This window comes from Nycticebus coucang, chromosome 18 (genome assembly GCF_027406575.1).
Source record: "Nycticebus coucang isolate mNycCou1 chromosome 18, mNycCou1.pri, whole genome shotgun sequence".
Taxonomy (NCBI): Eukaryota; Metazoa; Chordata; class Mammalia; order Primates; family Lorisidae; genus Nycticebus; species Nycticebus coucang.
Genome location: NC_069797.1, coordinates 6,503,853 through 6,524,759, shown reverse-complemented (window position 1 = coordinate 6,524,759; position 20,907 = coordinate 6,503,853). Strand labels below are relative to the sequence as shown.

The 20,907-nt window shown below is 41.8% G+C and overlaps 1 protein-coding gene and 1 pseudogene across 1 annotated transcript; both read right to left on the bottom strand.

Moving 5' to 3' along the window:
- LOC128570277 (death-associated protein kinase 1-like) overlaps nt 1–4,379 on the bottom strand; it is a 49,196-nt pseudogene extending 44,817 nt beyond the window's left edge.
- A 5,548-nt stretch (nt 4,380–9,927) lies between these two features.
- LOC128570269 (endoplasmin-like) lies at nt 9,928–10,519 on the bottom strand. Its single transcript, XM_053569231.1, has one exon. It carries the CDS (start codon nt 10,517–10,519, stop codon nt 10,193–10,195), a length of 327 nt encoding a protein of 108 aa, XP_053425206.1. The 3' UTR covers nt 9,928–10,192.
- Between the last annotated feature and the right edge of the window lie 10,388 nt (nt 10,520–20,907).

The window sequence follows — 20,907 nt, the reverse complement described above, 5'->3', positions numbered from 1 at the left end:
CAGCATGCTTCAAATGTGGAAAGAGAATCCTAGCTTCTTGCCAGGGACAGAACCTGAGACCACTGTGTTAAAATTGGTATCATCAGGGTGGTGCCTGTGGCTCAGTGAGTAGGGCACCAGCCCCATATACCGAGAGTGGCAGTTTCGAACCTGACCCCAGCCAAACGGTAAGAACAACAAAAATAGCCATTGTGTGGTGGACACCTGTAGTGCCAGCTACTTGGGAGGCTGAGGCAAGAGAATCACCTAAGCCCAAGAGCTGCAGGTTGCTGTGAGCTGTGATGCCACAGACCTCTACCAAGAGTGACAAAGTGAAACTCTGTCCCTAAAAAAAAAAACAATGCCATCATCACACACAACTGGGGTCTGGGTGTGGCGTAGCAACTGTGGGAATCAAAACTAAAAATCTCAAAGGTTATGTAAAACTCAAGACAATATAGTCAATGGTCCGTTTTTAAAATGTATTAATTTGAAAGTAATTGAACTCATAGAAAAGTTGTACAGATGGCAACAACAGTATACTCTTTATAGATTTAACACTCATTAACATTTTGACTCATTTGTGATCTGTTTCTCTCCCTCCCTCCTTCCCTATCGTTTCCCTCTCTCTTTTATACTCTCTCTCTCTCCACACACACACACAGAAATACACATACATTCCTGAATATTTGTAAATAACTTCTCATACATCATGCAATTTCTCCTTGAATATTTCATGGTGTATTTCTTAATAAAAAAATCCTCTTACATACTCAATCATTCCCCTGTAAACTTATCAACATAAATTAGCAGTGCCATTTAGCAGTGGTACGGAACTTTTAACTAATCTCTTAGACATATTCCATTGTTGTCAATTTATCCAGAAATATCCTTTGTTAATATCCATTATAGGATCCAGTTTGGAATTATATATTGCATTTGGTTGTTATTTGTCTTTAGTTTCCTTTAATCTGGAGCCGTTTCTAAAACTTTCTTTCTTTTTTTTTTCTGAGCAAGGCCATTTTTAAAGAACACAGTAGAACCTCTGTAAGTTGACCACTCAATGGACTGTAACAAATGGGTTAACATACAGAGGAGGTCAACATAAGAACTAGGCCTACTGTACTGATACCTACACGCGGGGTGCACGTCTCGTCTGTGTAAATTGGGTCAATTGAAGCAGGTGGGCAATGAACAGAGGTGGTCAACTCCGGAGATTCTACTGTGTGTTCAGTGAGCCATTTTTATAACCTCTTCTCACTTGGAAATATTTTGGTGGAGCTTATCTTACTTTAAAGGATGTTTTCACAGTTGTGAGTCCTAGTAACCTTAGAAGTTGTCAGGACCAGGATTGTTACAAACAAACATACACCACAAGAAAAAACAACAGTATCAGAGATGCAAGGCTATATGGAGAGATTTTTCTGAACATAGAGACCTCTTAGAATCAAGGGAGGGTAGATGCAAGGATGCAGATGTGAAGTCTCCCTCTTTTTTAGGTAGAAATAATAGGGAAGGTGTGGATGCAGAAGTCAGGCTGAGAAAGGAGCTGGCATCACCACTAAACCCTCACCACGTGGAGGGGAAAAAAAGGATCAGGTGTCTGTGGCCAAAATAGATTCATTGGACTCAGTTGGAGGTGAGGAAATGACACAGGGCTTCATCTCAGCAGTTTATAATCTATTTTTCTTTTTTTTTCTTAATCAGGCCCAGGTGAGATTCAAACGCACAGCCTCCCATTTGCAGGGCGGTCACTGTACTGAGCTACAGCACGCTGCTAGCAGTTTATGATCTAAAGAAGGAAAATTTAAGTGTTACAACTATTCAAAGACAGGGTAACCTGGGGGAAGAAAACAAATACACATACATCATCGAGAAAAGTGACATCATTGTTTTAAAAAGTATAGTGGAGCCGGCTCGGAACCTGTGGCTCAAGCAGCTAAGGCGCCAGACAAATACACCTGAGCTGGCGGGTTCAAATCCAGCCCTGGCCCACCAAACAACAATGATGGCTGCAACCAAAAAGTATAGTGGAGCCAATAGAAATTGTGGTGTAAAGTTAGAAAATAGATGGGGGAAAAATTTGTTAAACCTTGCATGGAGGAAGTAAACATAAGTGTGATTCAAACCAAAGGCATTGCTAAATGGAACTTCAGTTATGCTCATTAGAGGTCACATAATGCTAAAGAGAATTCTGCTCCTGAAATCAGTATGGGTTTGGTCATGAGGGTTGAGGTTTATCACAATTGATCTGTAAAACAGAAGGAGAGTTTTTAAATATTGGAAAGGGGAAAGAGGGATTGGTAGAGAGAAGAAAGAGGGAGCAGCAGTGTGGAACACTGTATGGGTGGAAGGGGCTATATCTGAGAGCCCCAAGACGCCGAATAGCCTAAAGGAGATTGGGAGAGAAAAAAAGTTTTCAAGTGCTTGCAGAGGGCATGCTCTTACTATTCTTTGCCTCATTAAGCTTCTAAATGATGATGAGTTTCATGCAGGAAGCTAATAATGACCCTTCTCAGTCTTAACCTAGAATCCTCTATAAGAGCCTTCTTATACGTCTTGCAATTAAAATACCATAAAAGGTACAAAAAGTTTATGCTAAAACTTTCAAACGTTTCAAGCCTTTTCAAAGTGAGAAAATCCTTAATGTACAGACCTTGGATCAAGCCATCTTTTCACCTGCTCCCTAATCACTTTAAACTACTTACAGCTATAGGGTGGGGTAAATTACTCCAGCACAGTAAAGCCAGAAATTCCCCTTTCTGCCTCCAGAAGTTTTAGAATTGGAAGCATTGGGGGTGTTTAGGCCCTGAGATCAGTGGGAGGGAGAAACCTTCCTTTTGGATCTCGTGGTGAGGAATAACTGTTACTGCTCATAAGGGCCAGCCTTCTTTCCCTCAAGAAGTATGGAGAATGTGCCATGTTCCCCACCTTCCCCTAAGGAAAATGGAAGTTCCCCTTTCCCTTTTCTCTATCCTTTTTGAAGCCATATAGAGGACAGACTAGGCAGCTCTGAAAGGATCCAGGGATAAAAATACTTTCCTGAAAACAGTGGTTTCCTTTTATTTTTAAAAAAGTTACTTATTCCAGAGTATCTGGCAGTTGAACTTTATTGAGTAGAACATGTACGGATGGGTTTTTCTCCTGTAGATAGGGGCAAGGTCCAGGAAATGGGTGGGTCTTATTGCAAAATCTATTATGCATAGTGAGGTACTGTGTCTGGAAAGCACAATTTGAGCTTGACTATAAGGTCATCTTGATTGCGAGGGCATTTAGAAGAAAAGGGAAGACCCTGTCCCTGGGGAATCTCTTTAAGATGCTTGGCTTGATAGTATCATTGTAAGAGCAATAGACCACCTGGCAATCACTTGTAGCAAGCAATTGGTCATCAGGTAGCAGCTACCAAGGATTTGGGGAAAAAAGAAGACAGTAAGGAAAATGTAACAGGAAAGGAAGTGGGTAAGAAAGAAAAAAATGAAGAGGGAAAATAATGACTCCATCATCCCTGGTCATCTTCCACCTGCCATTCCTGTACTTAGTCCTTACCTCCTGGCAGCTACTAGTAAGGGCTGTGGAGAGAACAGTGATACTGTTTCAGTATAAGAGTACAAGGGATGGTCTCTGATCACAAAGAAGTATCTGCAGGGATATCATAAGACACACTATCATCTTCCTTGGGAGAGATGATCTTTGTCCCTAGCCATGCAACATCTTACACTAAGATTACAGTGATTTAGGGGTATATTAGTCATCTATTGTAATGGATACCTCAAAATTTAGTGGCTTAAAAAATGTCTAATTATTATCTCACAGTTTTTGTGGGTCAGGAATCCAGGTGAGGCCTAGCTGGGTTCTCTGCATCAGGGTCTTTCACAAGACTGCAAGCAGGTTGTCAGCTGGGGCTGAGGTCTCTTCTGAAGTCTCAAGTGGGGAAAGATACACTTCTATGTTCACTTATGTAGCTGTTGATGCAATTCAGTTCTTCAACGCTTGTTGAACTGAAGCCATCAGTTCCTTGCTGGCTGTTGGCTGGAATTGTCTAGAGATGTCCCTCAGTTCCTCATCATGTGGGCCTTCCCAGTGTGGCAGCTTTTTCATCAAAGCCAGGAAAGGAGAGAGTCTGTAAGCAAGATAGAAGTCACTATCTTTTGTAAACTCAAAATGGAAATATATCCTGTCGTCTTTTCCTTAGTCTCCTGGTTGAAAGCAAATCACTAAGTCCCACCTACATTTAAGGGGAGGGTGATACACAAGTGTGTAAATACCAAGAGGCAGTGTCATTGGAGGTTTCTTACAAGCCATCCTAACACAAGGGTCTCTTCTTGGGACACCCCACTCAGTTCATCAAAGGCAAAGTGGCCAAAGATGCCAAATGGATCCTCTTCCTCATCCATATCCATGGTTAAGGTCAAACCTGTTTAATGGCTCAGTGGAGTGATGACTAGTAAGACAAATATCAGAGTGGCTGGGCGCAATGGGTCACATCTTTAATCCTAGGCCTTGGGAGGCCAAGGCAGGTGGATTGCCTGAGTTCATGGGTTCAAGACCAGCCTGAGCCAGAGTGAGACCCAATCTCTAAAAATAGCTGTGTATTGTACCAGGCACCTGTAGTCCCAGCTACTCAGGAGGTTGAGGCAAGAGAATTGCTTGAGCCCAAGACTTTGAGGTTGCTGTGAGCTATGACGCCATAGCACTCTACCGAAGGTGACAAAGTGAGATTCTGTCATAAATAAATAAATAAATAAATAAATATCAGCTTCGTACCTGTAGCTCAAGTGGCTAGGGTACCAGCCACATACACCGGAGCTGGCAGGTTCAAATCCAGCCTGGGCTTGTCAAACAACAATGACTACAACCAAAAAATAGCCAGGTGTTGTGGCAGGCACCTGTAGTCCCAGCTACTTGGGAGCCTGAGGCAAGAGAATTGCTTAAGTCCAAGAGTTTGAGGTTGCTGTGAGCTGTGATGCCAGCACTCTACCCAGGGCAACAGCTTGAGACTCTGTTTCAAAAAAATACATATATATCATAAGTTGGAGGTTGAAGCATCCAAAGAAAAGGAGAGAGCTGGTGTGAAGGTAAAGATAGTGTGGGTTCACCATGCATGGTAAAGTGAAAGGATCTCTGAGAATCCCCTGACATAATATTGCCAATGTTCATTCTAAACTTAGAGAGGAGAAGCTAGTTGCAATATCTTGCCTCCACTATAGTCTCCACTCTGACATAGCTCCCAGATCATAGGACAAAAGAAGCAACCTTTCACTCCTAGGAGGACAGCCAGGATTATAGAGGAAGCATATTTTATAGGCTACAAGATTTAATTTCTAGTTTTATTAATATATTTAATTAATATATTTAAAGGCATACACAGCCTTTCAAATTTGATTCTCATAGCTTGAACATCATAGATTTAGACACCCAGTTGGTAGAAAAAGCAAGAGTAGGGAACTCAGAGCATTTAACTCTCCCTCTGCCATGTTTTCCATATAGCCATTGCCTGAAGACTTCTAACAAAGGGAAATGTGATACCTTAAAGAGGCGGAGTTGGCCTGAGGTCACAGAACACGACATACCTGGTGCCCAGATACTTGCTTCCTTCGACTCAGAGAAACACTGGATAAGGCAGTGAGACAGAATTTGCACTCACAGCGCATCCAGGTGTGACCCACCCAAAATAGGGTGGCACCAACAGTAATCCCACTTAATTATTATACAAGGTTACCAAGGCATCACTCTAAGAGAGGAGGTTCTGCTGACAATGACAAGGGAGGGCAATTTTCTTCTGTGGGTTGCTTTTTATGTAATTTTCATTTGTGGCAGGATAATCTCCCAAGCTATTGATTGCTGCTTCTGCTCCCTGCCAATGGGGACTCCAAAAGGAATAAAAGTTAACTTGCCAGTTTTGTCTTCAAGGAAGTTCTGAGCTCTTGGTCTCAGGGGTTATTAATGGCTTTTATGTTCCCTGACGCAAAATGGAAGCTTTGAGGCACTTGTTGTACAGTCCTATCCAGACCGTCATGTGGGAGGGGGATTTAGCAGGTGCTCCTGGGAGGGAGGAACTAGAGGTTGATGCAGGGATAGTTGCTAATGGTAGCAGTCATTGGAGTCAATGACTTGAGAATAAGGATGTAAGGAGTATGGGTCTGTGTGGAATTCCTCAGGAGACAGCAGGATTTCTAAAGGAACAAAATGATGTTTGCTGAGATGACTATCAAGACCCATTATATTGGGATCTGCAGCAAAACACTGCATTGCACAACCTTGGCATATCTGTTTGGCAGTGACTACCAAATTCAACAGGGAAAAGGTCAGTAATGACCAATATTAGTCCTACCTACCCTTTAAAATGTGTGCTTTGAGCCCACTACTTGGAAGAGGAAACCAAGAAGGGAGGGTCCTTTTCTATTGCAAGGTGGGATTTGGATGTAACTGGAAGCAAATACAACAGATTTTCAACAATAAAAATAATCTGTTGTTTTTTTTATTATTAATATTAAATCATAGCTGTGTACATTAATGCGATATGTTGACTGACTCAGGTGCCTGAAAAGGTCAGGGAGCAAGACTGTCCTCAGGCAGTAGGGTTCACAATGCGGCTTAAGTGATGCCATCAGTTTTATTTTTCTGTTCATTTCTTGGCTCTTACTCTGGGCTCCGTTCACTGTAAGACAGTGTGTCTGGCAAGCTCATAGCTACAGTCTCTAAGCTTGAGAAGAAGGAGGTGGGAGTGGGCCCTGGGAAGGGAGCTTGAGGTGGGAGAAATCAGCTGAAGGCTCCAACATCCAGGGACAGAGCAGCCACCAGCCTGGCCTCCCACTGCTTACCCCTTCTCACTTTAGATCCCTGTACCTTCATTTCAGTTCAGTTACTGTCACACTCCAGAACTTATCACCAGAAATACCCTGCCATCTGAAAAATACAGTCTGACATTTAACCCTTTATCCTTCTCATTTACACCCTCAGTATGCCAATTCTTCATCCTATTCAGGAAGGACAAGCCACTTTAAACTTTCTTCCTGTCCATTCAATAACTTTTTGCCTTTATTTTCCCCCCTCCAAAGAAAATTCCACTAACCACAAACCTGTATAGCTCCACTCAGAACAGCCTACCTTAGTCTCCTTTCATCTTTCTTGCCTGCAAAAATCCAACTTTCTACCTTTTCTAGACCTGCCTTTTAAAAAGAGGCTGATACCCTTTGGGCAAAATGACACAATTAAGGGCTTTGATGCCACTTAATTCATCATTTGTGACTTTTGGCCAGTTCCAACACCTCCTAAACACAATCCACTCATTCCTCCAGCGATGACTTGGCGCTAGGCAGTCTCCTCAGCACTGGGACACACTGGAAAGGAAAGAAAGCCCAGTCTGTGCAGAGTACAGGACCGTCATCTTAGTTATGTCTCTCCCTGATCTACTCAAAACCCCTGTTTCACTCCCCTGAACTTCTCCATCCTCCTCATCCACAAAGGAATGAGAAGTCAACCTACAGAAACTTCTCATCATAAAACTTGTAAGCATCAGGTGGCACCTGTGGCTCAAAGGAGTAGGGCCTGGCCCTATATACTGGAGGTGGTGGGTTCAAACCCGGCCCCGGCCAAAAACTGAAAAAAACAAACAAACAAACAAAAAAAACTTCTCCAATTTTAATATCAGGTGTACCCAGATCAAGTAGAATGATTTTGAAGTATTTCTTCTTTTTCTATTGTCTACAAGATTTGGCATGATCTGTTTTTCAAAATTATCTTTTATTTATGAATATTAGTTGCCTATTTTTTGAGACTGAAAAAAAAAATAAGAAGTTAACTGATGACTCCATACTGAATCTCAGAATCAAAACATACCATAATAGACATACTCTTATTTAACAATGTGAATGTTGCTTTCTTTGTATTATTATTATTATTGCTTAATATTTCAATGTAGCAATTGTCTGATTCCTTTTCTGAATGTATTTATGTTCGTTCCTTCTTTAGGAGGTTTTTGTTTCTAGTCCTTATTTTAAACATTGTTATTGTTATTAAAATTAAGCCTTTTTAATTTTGTGAAGGCAAAAAAATGGAAACCTAATAAATACATGTATATGTAAAAAATAAATAAATAAATAAATAACCTGCTAAGTGGGGAACGCCTTGCTCCTGTCCCTCCCTCGCTGTTCGCTCCCCCTGCGCCGACTCCCCGTAGACGCCCCTTCTTCTCCCTCATGCGCCCTCCCGCCCTCGGTCGCGGACTCACAGCGCCTGCCCAGCGTGGTAGTATGGGCCTCACACTCTGCCTGGCACTCTCGGGCCCTGTGTCCCCGTCGCTGCTTGGCGCCCGGCCACTTGGTAACCTGCACCTGGACGGGCGGAGCCGAGTCTGCGGGAGAAAAGGCCGGGCGACCCGGGTGGCAACGGCGGCGCGGCGGCCTTTGGGCTTTATAACGGCGGCGGTGGCGGCTGCAAGTCTCACTCATTTCCGGCGTCCGGCTGTGTCCCCTTGGCTTCGGAAGACGAGTGGAGACAGACTTCATAGACGTGGTGCTGGCGAAAGCCGCGAGTGACCTCCCGCTCCCCGCTTTTGTGTGTCACTTCCGGCCGGTAGGCGGCGCCCGCGCCTCGCAGCCCCGCAGCCTCCCGCCTCCCGCCGGGCGCGGCCCCGCCCCGCTGCCGCCTCGGACCGCGCGGGGTGCGCCCCCCACAGGCGCTGTGCGCGGGCGGTGACCAGAGTCATCAGAGCCACAGCGCTAACCACTGTAGCAGACCCATTTGTCACGCCCTCGGAGATCAGGTCAGCAGGACAGGGACCCTCCAGCAGGGACGACCTAGGTCTAGAATAGCACAGGAACTCTGTGGTACCCCCTTCAGGGGCGCGGGGATCCACGCATTTGTTGAGGACCCTAGGACTTGTCCAAATCCCCTGTGAAACTGCACCCCTGTTTGTCTTAAGAAGTGGAAGGGAATCCTTTTCAGGGTTGTGTCCCTTTTTAGAAAGAAGTTTACTGAAGCCCCCAATTTAAGATGGTTCAACTTAAGTCAGCTAAAGAGTCTTTAGACCAATTTATAATCTGTAAGCCCTGGCTTTGAGATGTCCCTTCTTTGGGACCAAACCAATGTATGCCTTCCATGTATTGATTTATAACTTTACCTGCAATTCCTGTCTCCCTAAAATGTATAAAACCAAACTGTAACTCCACCAGAGGGGCTTGCTCAAGGCTTCTTGGGTGTGGCTTCAGGCTTCTTGAGTATAGCTCTAGGTCATCGTACTCAAATTTTGCTCAGAATAAATCTCTTTAAATTATTTTATGGATTATGGCTTCTTTTCCATCGACAATGTTATTATACACTTTCATAAATAACCTTTTTGTGATAACATTCTATTAACTTGGTAGAACATCCTACTGTATGTTGACTTTTGAATAGTTTATGATTTTTAAAAAGTTAATATTTTGCTTATCTCATTTGCTCATAATTGTCCTTGCTTATAAGCTGTCCTATTACAAGCAGCCTAAAGCCTTTTCTCAGTTCATTTCTGGACAGTCTTTCACCTACTTCTTTTCTTTTTCTTTGGTTTCCTTTGATGAGTTACCAACTCATGTAGTTAGCTTTTCAGAACCAAATTAATTCTCTTAAGTTTCAAGCCAGTGAAACCACCTGTTTCCTGAACATCCTGCATGTAAAATCTTCCAAACTTACCGTTGACCATTGTCTTTCTCAGCTAGCAACCTGCTCTTCCTCTGATAGTCCCATTAACAATTAGTAGCATTGTCACAACCAAGCTAGAGACAGGAGAGCTGGTCTGCACTCCTCTCTTCATTTTCTCCACAGCTACTTGGCTACCATGTGCATGAGATGGAAAAATATGCTGGGTGAAGAAATCCTGGAGTTCTCACAGTTCAGTACACTCGCTCCAAGGAGATGTAAGATCCTTCAGGTTATGAGCTGTGTTTTTGAGATTCATTTTTTTTCTTTTTAATTTGGGGTCTTTTTTATTTTTATACACATGACAAGATTTTACACCAAGAATAGTCAGTTAAATAGTACAAATTTACATTCAAGAAGAATGTTAAAAAAAATTCAACTAAAAAACCCACTTCTTCCTGTGACCCACAATCCCAACATTTTACAGTGCAGGGGAGGAAGGGACTGGGGGTAGCATCCAGAACAAGTCTCTCCCAAAAGAAATGACTTAAATTTCACATTCCCTCTTCACACAGGATCCAAATGGTTAAAGTATAATTTACAACTCATCTTTTTCAGCTGTAGATTCCTTTGCTGTTTCTTGTTCTTCTTCCTCGGTTCCTGCGTCCATGTCTTCTTCCTCGTCTTGCTCTGTGTCTTCTGTTGTTTCTTCAGGTTCTTCTTTGGGCTCTTCTTCCACCTTTGCGTCAGGGTCAATGTTTAAGCTGAGGCGAAGCATTCTTTCTATCCTATCTCCATATGCTTTAGTGTCCAGTAAAAGATACCCTGACCGAAGTGTCGCTGTTTCAAACAAAACCACAGCAAGATCCAAAACTGTTTTGTCATCTTCATCTTCCTTTATTGCATTAGTAGTGCACATTTCCATTCTAAGTCAGTATTAAGACATTCCCCTTATTAAATATACCATACAAAAACAAAAACAAATATTTCATTACACATCAAATTTTCTATTTATCATTTGCATTTATACATAGACCCTTGGTTTCTTACTTTATTCAGTTCAATAAATGCTACCAGCATTTAGTTTGGTGCTCAGAGTATCACAGATTTAGGTAGTTATTTTAATTAGACTTTTGTATTCTTTTGATATATTTCTATTGTTTCTTAGTTTCTAACACAAAAATATATTTCAGCTTATCGGATACTTTTTCCCTGTATCTGTTCAGGCATTTTTCTGAGTAGTCCTCATTCCTTTAATGGAGAATGGTATTTAGAATTCAAGGTCAAGGTGCAACTTGTACTCATTATTATTAAGGTATAATGGCTTGTAAGGCCTTTCAGTGAACAGAGTTAAGGAACATGTGTGTACACACACACACAGACACACACACGCATACATATTTATAGGTTTTGTATCTATATATGTTGAAAATCATGAGTTCCCACCCTTATCTCGAATTGCATGCTATACTACAAGGTTCATTTTTAGTATTTCAGGTGAGTAATTTATTTCTCCAACTATCAGAAATATGTATGTTTACATATTTAATTAATCCTCCTGTCTATAGGCATCTCTTATTGCCACCACTGTCCTTTTCAGGTGTGGATGTCCTCCTCTGCTCACTCCAGCTTAGACATCAATGTGCCTGGCAGCTGTGTTATGTAGACACGCTCCTCAACCCACCAGGTATCCAACACCTTACATCAAACAAGCCTTCTATGCCAAGCCCCTCATCACCCTACTTGGGCTCTGACACTCTGTTCTGAGACACTACAACACTCCCCAAGTGCCCCCTTTTGTGAGGCTGCCAATTTTGCTTGGCTCACCTTATAGCTATCAGATTGAATTATTCAGAAAGGGAAGAAAAAAAAATACTATATTCCTTCCCTACCCCCATTGTTTTATTGAGGTATCATTGACATGAAAGTATGCATGTATTTAAGTGTACAATTTGATGAATTTTCATATGTATGTATCATCACAATCAAGATAACAAAGACATCTATATCCTCCTCATTCATTTTGAGTTTTTTAAAAATTAAACTTTTTGGTTCGAGGTGAGTATAGATTCACATGCAGTTATAAGGTACAATAGAGACGTCTTATGTACACTTTACCCAGTTTCCTCCAGTGGTAACATCTTACAAAACTGCAGGGTAGTATCACAACCTTTGACATTGACATTGAGATAGTCAAGATACTGAACATTTCTTTCACTGCTAGGATCTCTTGTGTCATCATTTTAGAGACATATCCACTTTCCTTCTGCTCCTACTCCCTCAAATCTAGTTTCCATTTTTATAATTTTGCCTTTTCAGACATGTAAAATCAACTTTGGGGGATTGGTTTTTCTTACTCTGTTCAAATCTCTGGAGATTCATCTAGGCTGCTGCATTTATCAGCAGTTCATTCATTTTATTCCATGGCACTGGTGTACTACAGTTTACTTTACCACACAGTGAATGACAATTGGATTGTTTCCAGTTTGGGGCTATTACAAATAAAGCTTCTATATACATTTATGTAGAGATTCTGTGTGAAAAAAGTCTTCATTTCTCTATAATAAATAGCGAAGGGTATAATCACTGAGTCCCATGAAGGTGTTACGTTTAGTTTTTTATGAAGCTGTCAAACAATGTATCCCATTTCTCCTCATCTTTGCCAGGATTTGGTATTGTCACTATTTTCGAAGAAAATTTTTATCCATTCTGACAAACGTGTAGTGATAGCTCAGTGTGTTTTTAATTTGCATTTCCTGAATGGCGAGCATTTTTTCAAAACTTTCTACCCAGCACCTAAAACTCTCCACATGGCTGTTCATCAGGGATTCCTGCATGAATCCCCAGGCTTGATTTTTGTAGGAGGCAGAGGACAAGCATGTTAGGTCTGTTTCTCATTTATATGATAGCCCTTGAGCAGACTATTTCTCATTGTTTTCTCAGTGTCTTCTGATGCAATTAATAAAGATTGCTGAGTAAATGTTTTGTAAAGTGTTTTGCAAATACTTTCATTAAACAGGACATTGGAGTATCAACAATTCTTATGTTTTATAAATACAGAGGCAAAAAGCAGTGTAGATTCTTTCTGATTGTATGGCACAAGCCTAATTATCCAAGGTCATAGTCAGCTCAGACTGTGATCACTCAGAGTGGAATATACAGATTTCTTTACTTATTTTTTATTAAATCATAACTTTGTGCATCGATGCATCTATGGGGTTCAGGGTACTGCTTCGATATACAATGTGAAATGTTTACATTGAACTAAGTAACACATCCATCACAATTATACTCATTTCTTACTAATTTTGAAATGTACCATCGCATCATGCACATTAGCAAACACCCTCCCTCCACCCAACCTCTCCTCCCCTGCCCTCTCTCGGAGTGGAACATATAAAGCCTGCTCTGCCCTCCCACCTCTGCATGCCACTCACTTCCTCAGGAAAAGCTTATGATTTTTTTAAATTAAATCATAACTGTGTACAATAATGCATTTATGGGGTACAACTTACGATTTTTTAAATCCTTCTTCAGGCTTTTCAGTAATGATTCTATTGCCAATTAGATCTCACCCAAAGGCAGCAGAAGTGTGGAGTCTGGGTCACATACCCAAGTGAAAAGCACTCGTGCTCCTGGGGTTTGTTGGCAGGACTGACACATCACCCTGCATCTGGCTGTGAGACGGTGTCGCATGGAGGTCCTCAAGACTCTCCTTAACCAGGGATGTTTTGTTCATTTCCAGGACAGGCACAGCAACATTCCCTGCAGGTGGCCAGTAAAGATGGCAGCACATCTATTGTGGTGGCCCTCTGTGACACAAACTGCAATTTGGACATCTCAAGGTATGCACATGGAACAAGATCCCTGCAGATTCCACCTGTGTTCATCTGTTCACCTGCTTCTGGGTTTGGGCCAAGAAGCATCTCTTGTTTGCATCTCTTCATTGTTCAAAGTGAATGTTATGCAGGTGGATGTGTTCTTTTCTACAGGGCTCTGCCATTTGAAGGTATATTTTAATGTGTTTACTTTTGAATAATTTCCAAGAGTAACCGAAAATTATCACATTAACAAGTACTTCCTGCCTAGCCTGGCTCAGCTCTGATGGGCATCCAGAATGTGTATATACAGTCCTGTGGAAAAATCAGAGAACATGGTACAAAGTGGAGCATCTTCAAAAATACCCAATGATACTGAATTTGATTAAGATTCCTAGACCACATTTTTTCCTAAGCTTTCCCATTAAGAGTTTTTTATTCAAAAATTCCTAATACCGTTTTTTGTGCTAAATAAATTTCATAAGATGAAGGGGATAATTTGGCAAATGATAAAGAAATAAAAATAACTAATTGTGTGCTCCTAGGTTCATAAAATAACCTGTATGTTGACTCTTAGAAATTAGCTACTGTCTTCCTTTTTCCCTGCATCCATCTAGATTTTAATTACCAAAGAATATAGAACAGTTGGATATTCATGTGGTTTGAGTCCTATAGCTGTATGAAAGTTCAAGCACTATTCTATTATGATTGTATTAAAAACAAAGTACAAATGAAATTAATATTTGAATTACAGGGAAATGTTTGCTTATCAAGGGTGTGTACAATGCCAGCGGGATTTAGTATGATTTGTTTCAGGTAAGAGAATTAATGTCCGAAACAGCTGGAAAATTATACTTCTCTAAAAAGTAATTATTCTTGCATATTCTATGATTCATTCTATGGAAATCGAAATTGGTCATCTTCACATTCTAGGAACATGAAATGCCAGTACCCTAGGCCTGAGCCATTAGCTGCCGGTTGCTTTCTTCATTTATCCCATTCCAATCTTGTCAAGTCAGCCGAATATAACATAAAGTAGAATGAAGACCTTGGCTTTCCTTCTCAGATTCTCGAAGCGCATCAAAAGCAACTTCAAGGAACATCTGTACCCTGACATCACTACCTTTAGACTTGGCCACCCCATGAACAGGAACTCCCATGTGCCCAGCATCTGGGACCGGCTCTCTCCATGAGACAGGGTAGGGGGAGTCAAGCATCTCATGTGCTTTGACCCAACCTAAACAGGGAACAGGTGTTCTTTCCAGCTGCAACCCAGGTCTAAATGCAAAAAAGTGCACTTGTGACCTTTGATCTGTAAAATTCCAGCAAGAAAATCTCAGACTTTCAGGGCTTATTTAATGAAAAGTCTCTACATTTTTGCTACTGCAAATGGCCATTGTAGTCTCTAAATGCTGATATAAACTTGTGTTTTTGCTGTATATAGCATGGCAATGGTACATAGAGGACCTTCAATAGATGATTTTGTCATTGAGTTCTGCTCAGCTGAAGCAGAAATCATTTGCCCAGTTTCAACCTCTTGGAATCAATGGAAAAGCTCAGAACTGTAATTCAGAGCCTGTCTGGAGCAGAACTGTGCTGCTTCAGGCGCCTGTAGCTCAGTGGTTAGGGCACCAGCCATATGCTCTAGAGCTGGTAGGTTCAAATCCAGCCACGGCCTGCTAAAGAAACAAACAAAAAAAGCCGGGCATTGTTATGTCCTTCCTCCTGTAGTCCCAGCTACTTAGGAAGCTGAGGCACAAGAATGGCTTAAGCCCAAGAATTTGAGGTTACTGTGAGCTGTGATGCAAGAGCACTCTACTGAGGGTGACCAAGACTCTGTCTCACAAAACAAATAATCCTGTGCCCACAGATAGCCTCCCTTGGTTGTTTTTGATGCTCTGATGATCAGCATGCCCTGATTTGAGGGATCTCAGGCCTTCCTCAGAAGGATTGGCATCAAACTTGATTTTCTATTTCTTTTCCTTATACATAATACCACATATTGTATTATGATACCACAGTCATGAATAGATGGACACTTGGGTTGATTCCACATCTTTGCAGTTGTGAATCGTGTTACGATAAACATTCAAGTGCACGTGTCTTTTTGATAAAATGATACAATTTTCCTTTGTATAAATATCTAGGAATGGGATTGCTGGGCTACTTTTAGTTATTTAGGTATCTCTATGTGTGTGTGCTGGGAGCTGTCACTAACATGTAGTCAAATAGGGTAGGTATATATGTTGGGGGAAGTAGGGATAGGGACAAAATGAAGCTATCAAGAGCCATTGGGTCCAGGTGGCAAAGGACCTGGAATATCATACTAAAGGGTCTGCATTTTGGTCTGTCCAAACTGGGGGCCTTCAAAACTGTGAGTTTCCTCTACCCCAACATGCTCACCTCGGTTGGCTTTCTTCCCTTGTATAAAACTTCATATTCTATAACCAAAATGATATCTTCTTTGTTTTGTTTTTGTTTTTGTTTTTTGATTCAGAGTCTCACTATGTCGCCCTCAGTAGAGTGCTATGGTGTCACAGCTCATAGCAACCTCAAACTCTTGGGCTTTAATGATCCTCTTTGCTCAGCCTCCCAAGTAGCTGGGATAACAGGCACCCACCACTATGCCTGGCTATTTTTTGGTTGTAGTTATCATTGTTGTTTAGCTGGCCCAGGCTGAGTTCAAACCCACCAGCCAGTGAATGTGGCTGGCACACTACTCACTGAGCTACGGGTGCTGAGCCTAAAATGACATCTTCTTTACATCACATCTTCCAGGCATTTTATCCTTTGAAAATTTCTTTTTTCCTTTTCATGTTAATGTTAGGGCATTTGAATGCTTAATAACTCTTTCTAGATCATTGTGGAAGATAATAGTAAACATGAATGTGTGTGCACGTTACTGCAGTATTTATACTAGAACAGAAGTGCACCTCCTAGGTGTCCACCCGAGTAAGGTAAAGATTCATAGATAAGAGCTTGAATAGAAATGCACCAATTTTATTTTTAATTTGTACAACTCTTACATGCATACATTGCATAGTGGTGAAGTTAGGACTTTTAGGGTATCCATGACCCAAATAATGTACCTGTATCCATTAACCAATTTCTCAACAGCCTCCCCACTCCCACCCCATCACTCTTCAGAGTCTCCATTATCTATCATTCTTTCAGTATCTATGATTCTACTCCCTAGATCCATGTGTACACATTTTTAGCACCCGCTGAGGAGTACAAACATGTGATATTGGCCTTTCTGTGCCTGGATTATTCTACTGAAGATAATGACCCCCAGTCCATCCAGGTTGCTGCAAAGACAAAATGTTAAGTAGATATGGCTTTGAGCAGGGAACTAGAGATCAAGAAGGGGATAGCGGAAATAGGGAAGGAAGACTTGGCTTTCTATCATATATGCTTCTATATTGTTTGGATATTGCTATGTGTTAACTTCATAGTGGAAACCATTAGTTACACATAGACAGCATAAATCAGAGTTTCCCAATCTTCCTCAGCTCACAGCATCCTTAAGGTCTCAGGAATTCTTTTCTAGGGCAAAAGAAGTACCTGCCAGTCCTGTTAACAAGTTGAGTGGTTCAGTACAAACTCCTTAGTGAGTATGTCCTAACAACTTCATAGCCATTAAGAAAAATAACACACAAAACTTGAAAGAAAACTCCTATTTTTTATTTCATTTATACATAATCACAATTGCTGACTCTTGGATGTGTACACCTGTTGGGCAGCACACAGCCTTCCAAACCTTGGGCTCTGATTAGACACATCATCCTCATTTTCCACAGTGATTTTCTCATACTTGTGTCTTTAGGACAGCAAATTCCAACCCCTGCTGTGCAAAGACAGGGTATCATTGAAGGGAAGGTGATACAGTCTAATGATGGGACTCGGAACTACCTTGAGCTGGTAGTTCACTTGGTGTCCTCACTAGGTGGTTCCATCAAAATCCTCAAATGTTCCTTATCATTCCTGTGAATTCACTGCAGTCCCCTCAAGTGCTTTGGCACAAAGTTTGGGAACCACAGGCATAAAAAGAACTTGTTGGCCGTGCCTCGTAATTTCACTCATTGAGAGAGTCTCCAATATCTGTCCTTCCATATTCTCTTCCTTGGCTGTGTCAAGAGATGTTGGCGTAGATGTGGAGAAAAGGGAACACTTCTACACTGCTGGTGGGAATGCAAATTAATACATTCCTTTTACAAAGATGTTTGGAGAACACTTAGAGATCTAAAATAGATCTGCCATTCAATCCTATAATTCCTCTACTAGGTATATACCCAGAAGACCAAAAATCACATTATAACAAAGATATTTGTACCAAAATGTTTATTGCAGCCCAGTTCATAATTGCTAAGTCATGGAAAAAGCCCAAGTGCCCATCGATCCATGAATGGATTAATAAATTGTGGTATATGTACACTATGGAATATTATGCAGCCTTAAAGAAAGATGGAGACTTTACCTCTTTTATGTTTACATGGTTGAAGCTAGAACATATTCTTCTTAGTAAAGTATCTCAAGAATGGAAGAAAAAGTATCCAATGTACTCAGCCCTACTATGAAACTAATTTATGGCTTTCATATGAAAGCTATAACCCAGTTATAACCTAAGAATATGGGGAAGGGGGAGAGGGAAGGGAGGGATGGGGAGGATGTGCAGAGGGAGGGCAATTGGTGGGGTTACACCTGCGGTGCATCTTACAAGTGTACGTGTGAAACTTAGTAAATGTAGAATATAATTGTCTTAACTAAGAAAATGCCAGGAAGGCTATGTTAACCAGTGTGATGAAAATGTGTCAAATTGTTTATAAAACCAGTGTATAGTGTCCCATGATCGCATTGATGTACGCGGCTATGATTTAATATTAATAAAAAATAAAAAAAGAAGAGCTCGTAGGCCTTTTTCTCTCTTCTCAGTGTGGACGAACGCCTCTGCACCTTGCTGCCAACAATGGGATCCTGGACGGGGTCCGATACCTCTGTCTGATGGGTGCCAGCGTGGAGGCGCTAACCATGGTGAGTGTCCTCAGGCCGATCAGGAGGGATCTGCAGGGAGCGCTCCAGCCTCTTGGTAGGAGGAAACAGAGCACACTGGGCAACTGCGTTCTAAAGCAGACAAGCTGCTGTCCCTGGCAGTTACAGGCACATTTGCCCACACAAGCCGGTTCCATGTCCAGTTAATATCCATTCTCTTCTCAACCAGCCAGGCCCCACTCTGGTTCCCGCCGGCATCTTAGGTTTTCATGTTACACAGCAGGGCCTCCGTATTCTAGGGAGAGATGTGTTTCCCTTTCCTAAATGCTCCCCCTGCCCCATGTCCCCCCACCCAGGGGAGTCCAGTAGTCAGACTTGCAGGAGGAAGGGCTGTCACTGTGGGGCGTGTTCCCCACTTCTTCCCACAGAGACCAGGCTTCCCAGCCCCAGAGGCAGAAGAGCAGCTCTCTGTGGTTTAAGGAGTCTGCCTTTGCTACTGGGCCTCACATTTTGTGTGTGTTTTTAGTTTTTTTTATAGATAGTACTTGGGGTCTTCCTATATTGCCCAGGCTGATCTGGAACTCCTGGGCTCAAGGCATCCCCCACTTCTGCCTCCCAATTAGCTGGAACTATAGGTGCTGCCACAGCAGACTCTGCAAAATATTTTTCAGTGGAATTTCTTCAATTCCCTTTGCCTTCTCTCCCCATTGCAGATCTAGTTCCTCCCAACAGAAGAAAGTCTTGGTTCACGTTTCAGGCACTAAGCAGGAGAGAAAAAAACGTCAGCTGATAAGATACAGTTGTGGCTTTATTGCTGCAGTGAAATGGCTTCACTGGAGTTGCTGCTGCTGACAGTGGGCTGACTGTCCTGTCCTCCTGCTGAAACTTACAGATTAGAGCTTTGCTGACACAGGTGATTCTCCGATGAGATCAAGTGGTTTTTATTTGGCTGTCAACATCAGGGCACTCAGGCTGGAGTAGAGACTCATTTCCTGGAGACCATCAAGGGCTTAGCAAACTGGCCCTCAGCCAAATCCAGCCCACTGTCTGTTTTTATAAATAAAGTTTTATGGGGACACAGCCATTCCTGTGCGTTTGTGTAGTCTCTGGCTGTCTCCACAGAGTGGTATTGGAGTTGAGCAGCTCCCACAGAGACTATATGCCTACAGAGTCCAAAACTCCCTCTCCCTCTCTCAGTGCCGGTAGATCAGTGAGTAGGGCACCAGCTACATACACCAAGGCTGGTGGGTTTGATCCTGGCCTGGGCCTGCTAAGTAACAATGACAACTGCAACCAAAAAATAGCCAGGCATTGTGGTGGGCGCCTGTAGGCCCAAAGTACTTGGGATGCAGAGGCAAGAGAATGACTTAAGCATAAGAGTTTGAGGTTGCTGTGAGCTGTGATGCCATGGCACTCTAGTGAGGGTGACATAATGAGACTCTGTCTCAAAAAAGGAAAAAAAAAAAAAGACTAATCAAGAAAAGAACAAATAACCCCATTTCTATGTGGGCAAGAGACTTGAAGAGAAACTTCTTTGATGAAGACAGGCACATGGCCTACAAACACATGAAAAATGCTCATTATCCGTAATCATCAGAGAAATGCAAATCAAAAACCAGTTTGAGATATCATCTAACTCTAGTAAGAGTATCACACATAACAAAATCCCCAAACTACAGATGTTGGCATGGTTCGGCGAGAAGAGAACACTTCTATACTGTTGGTGGGAATGCAAGCTAATGCGTCCTTTTTGGAAAGAAGTTTGGAGAACACTTGAGGAACTCAAAGTAGACCTACTGTTCAATACTGCAGTTCCTCTACTAGGTATATACCCAGATGATCACAAATCATTTTACAAGAAAGACATTTGCACCAGAATGTTTATTGCAGCCCAATTCATAATTGCCAAGACAAGGAAACAGCCCAAGTGCCCATAAACCCATGAATGGATTAACAAATGCACCATGGAATACTATGTACCCATAAAAAAGATAGAGACTTCATTCATATCTTTTATGTTTACCTGAATGGAGCTGGAACATATTCTTCTTAGTAAAGTATCTCAAGAATTGGAAAAGTATCCAAAGTACTTAATACTACTATGAAATCAATATATAATCACCTACCTACACATTAATATAAATGGCAAAACATAACTATAGTCCAGAAAGTAGAAGGGAAGAGGTCACAGAGAGGAGGGGAGGGGAAATATGGGAGGATGGAGGGTATTTGGGGGGACCTTACCTAATGTGCATGATGCAATGGTACATTTCAAAACTATTAAGAAATGAAAAGAAAATTAAAAAGAAAGAAAGAAAACAACTCCCTGGCCCTGATAGAGGTGTTTTCTGAACCCTGGTCTAAAATTTGCCTCTCTGAGTGCCCTCGGGGGAGCTCACCTTAGTCCTTTACAGAAGTAACAGGTCTGCTCTGTGTGGTGTTGGTCGAAGTGTGGTGCTTCCTCTCAGGCCCACTTATTACCAGTATTCTACGTGGGGTGCGTCCT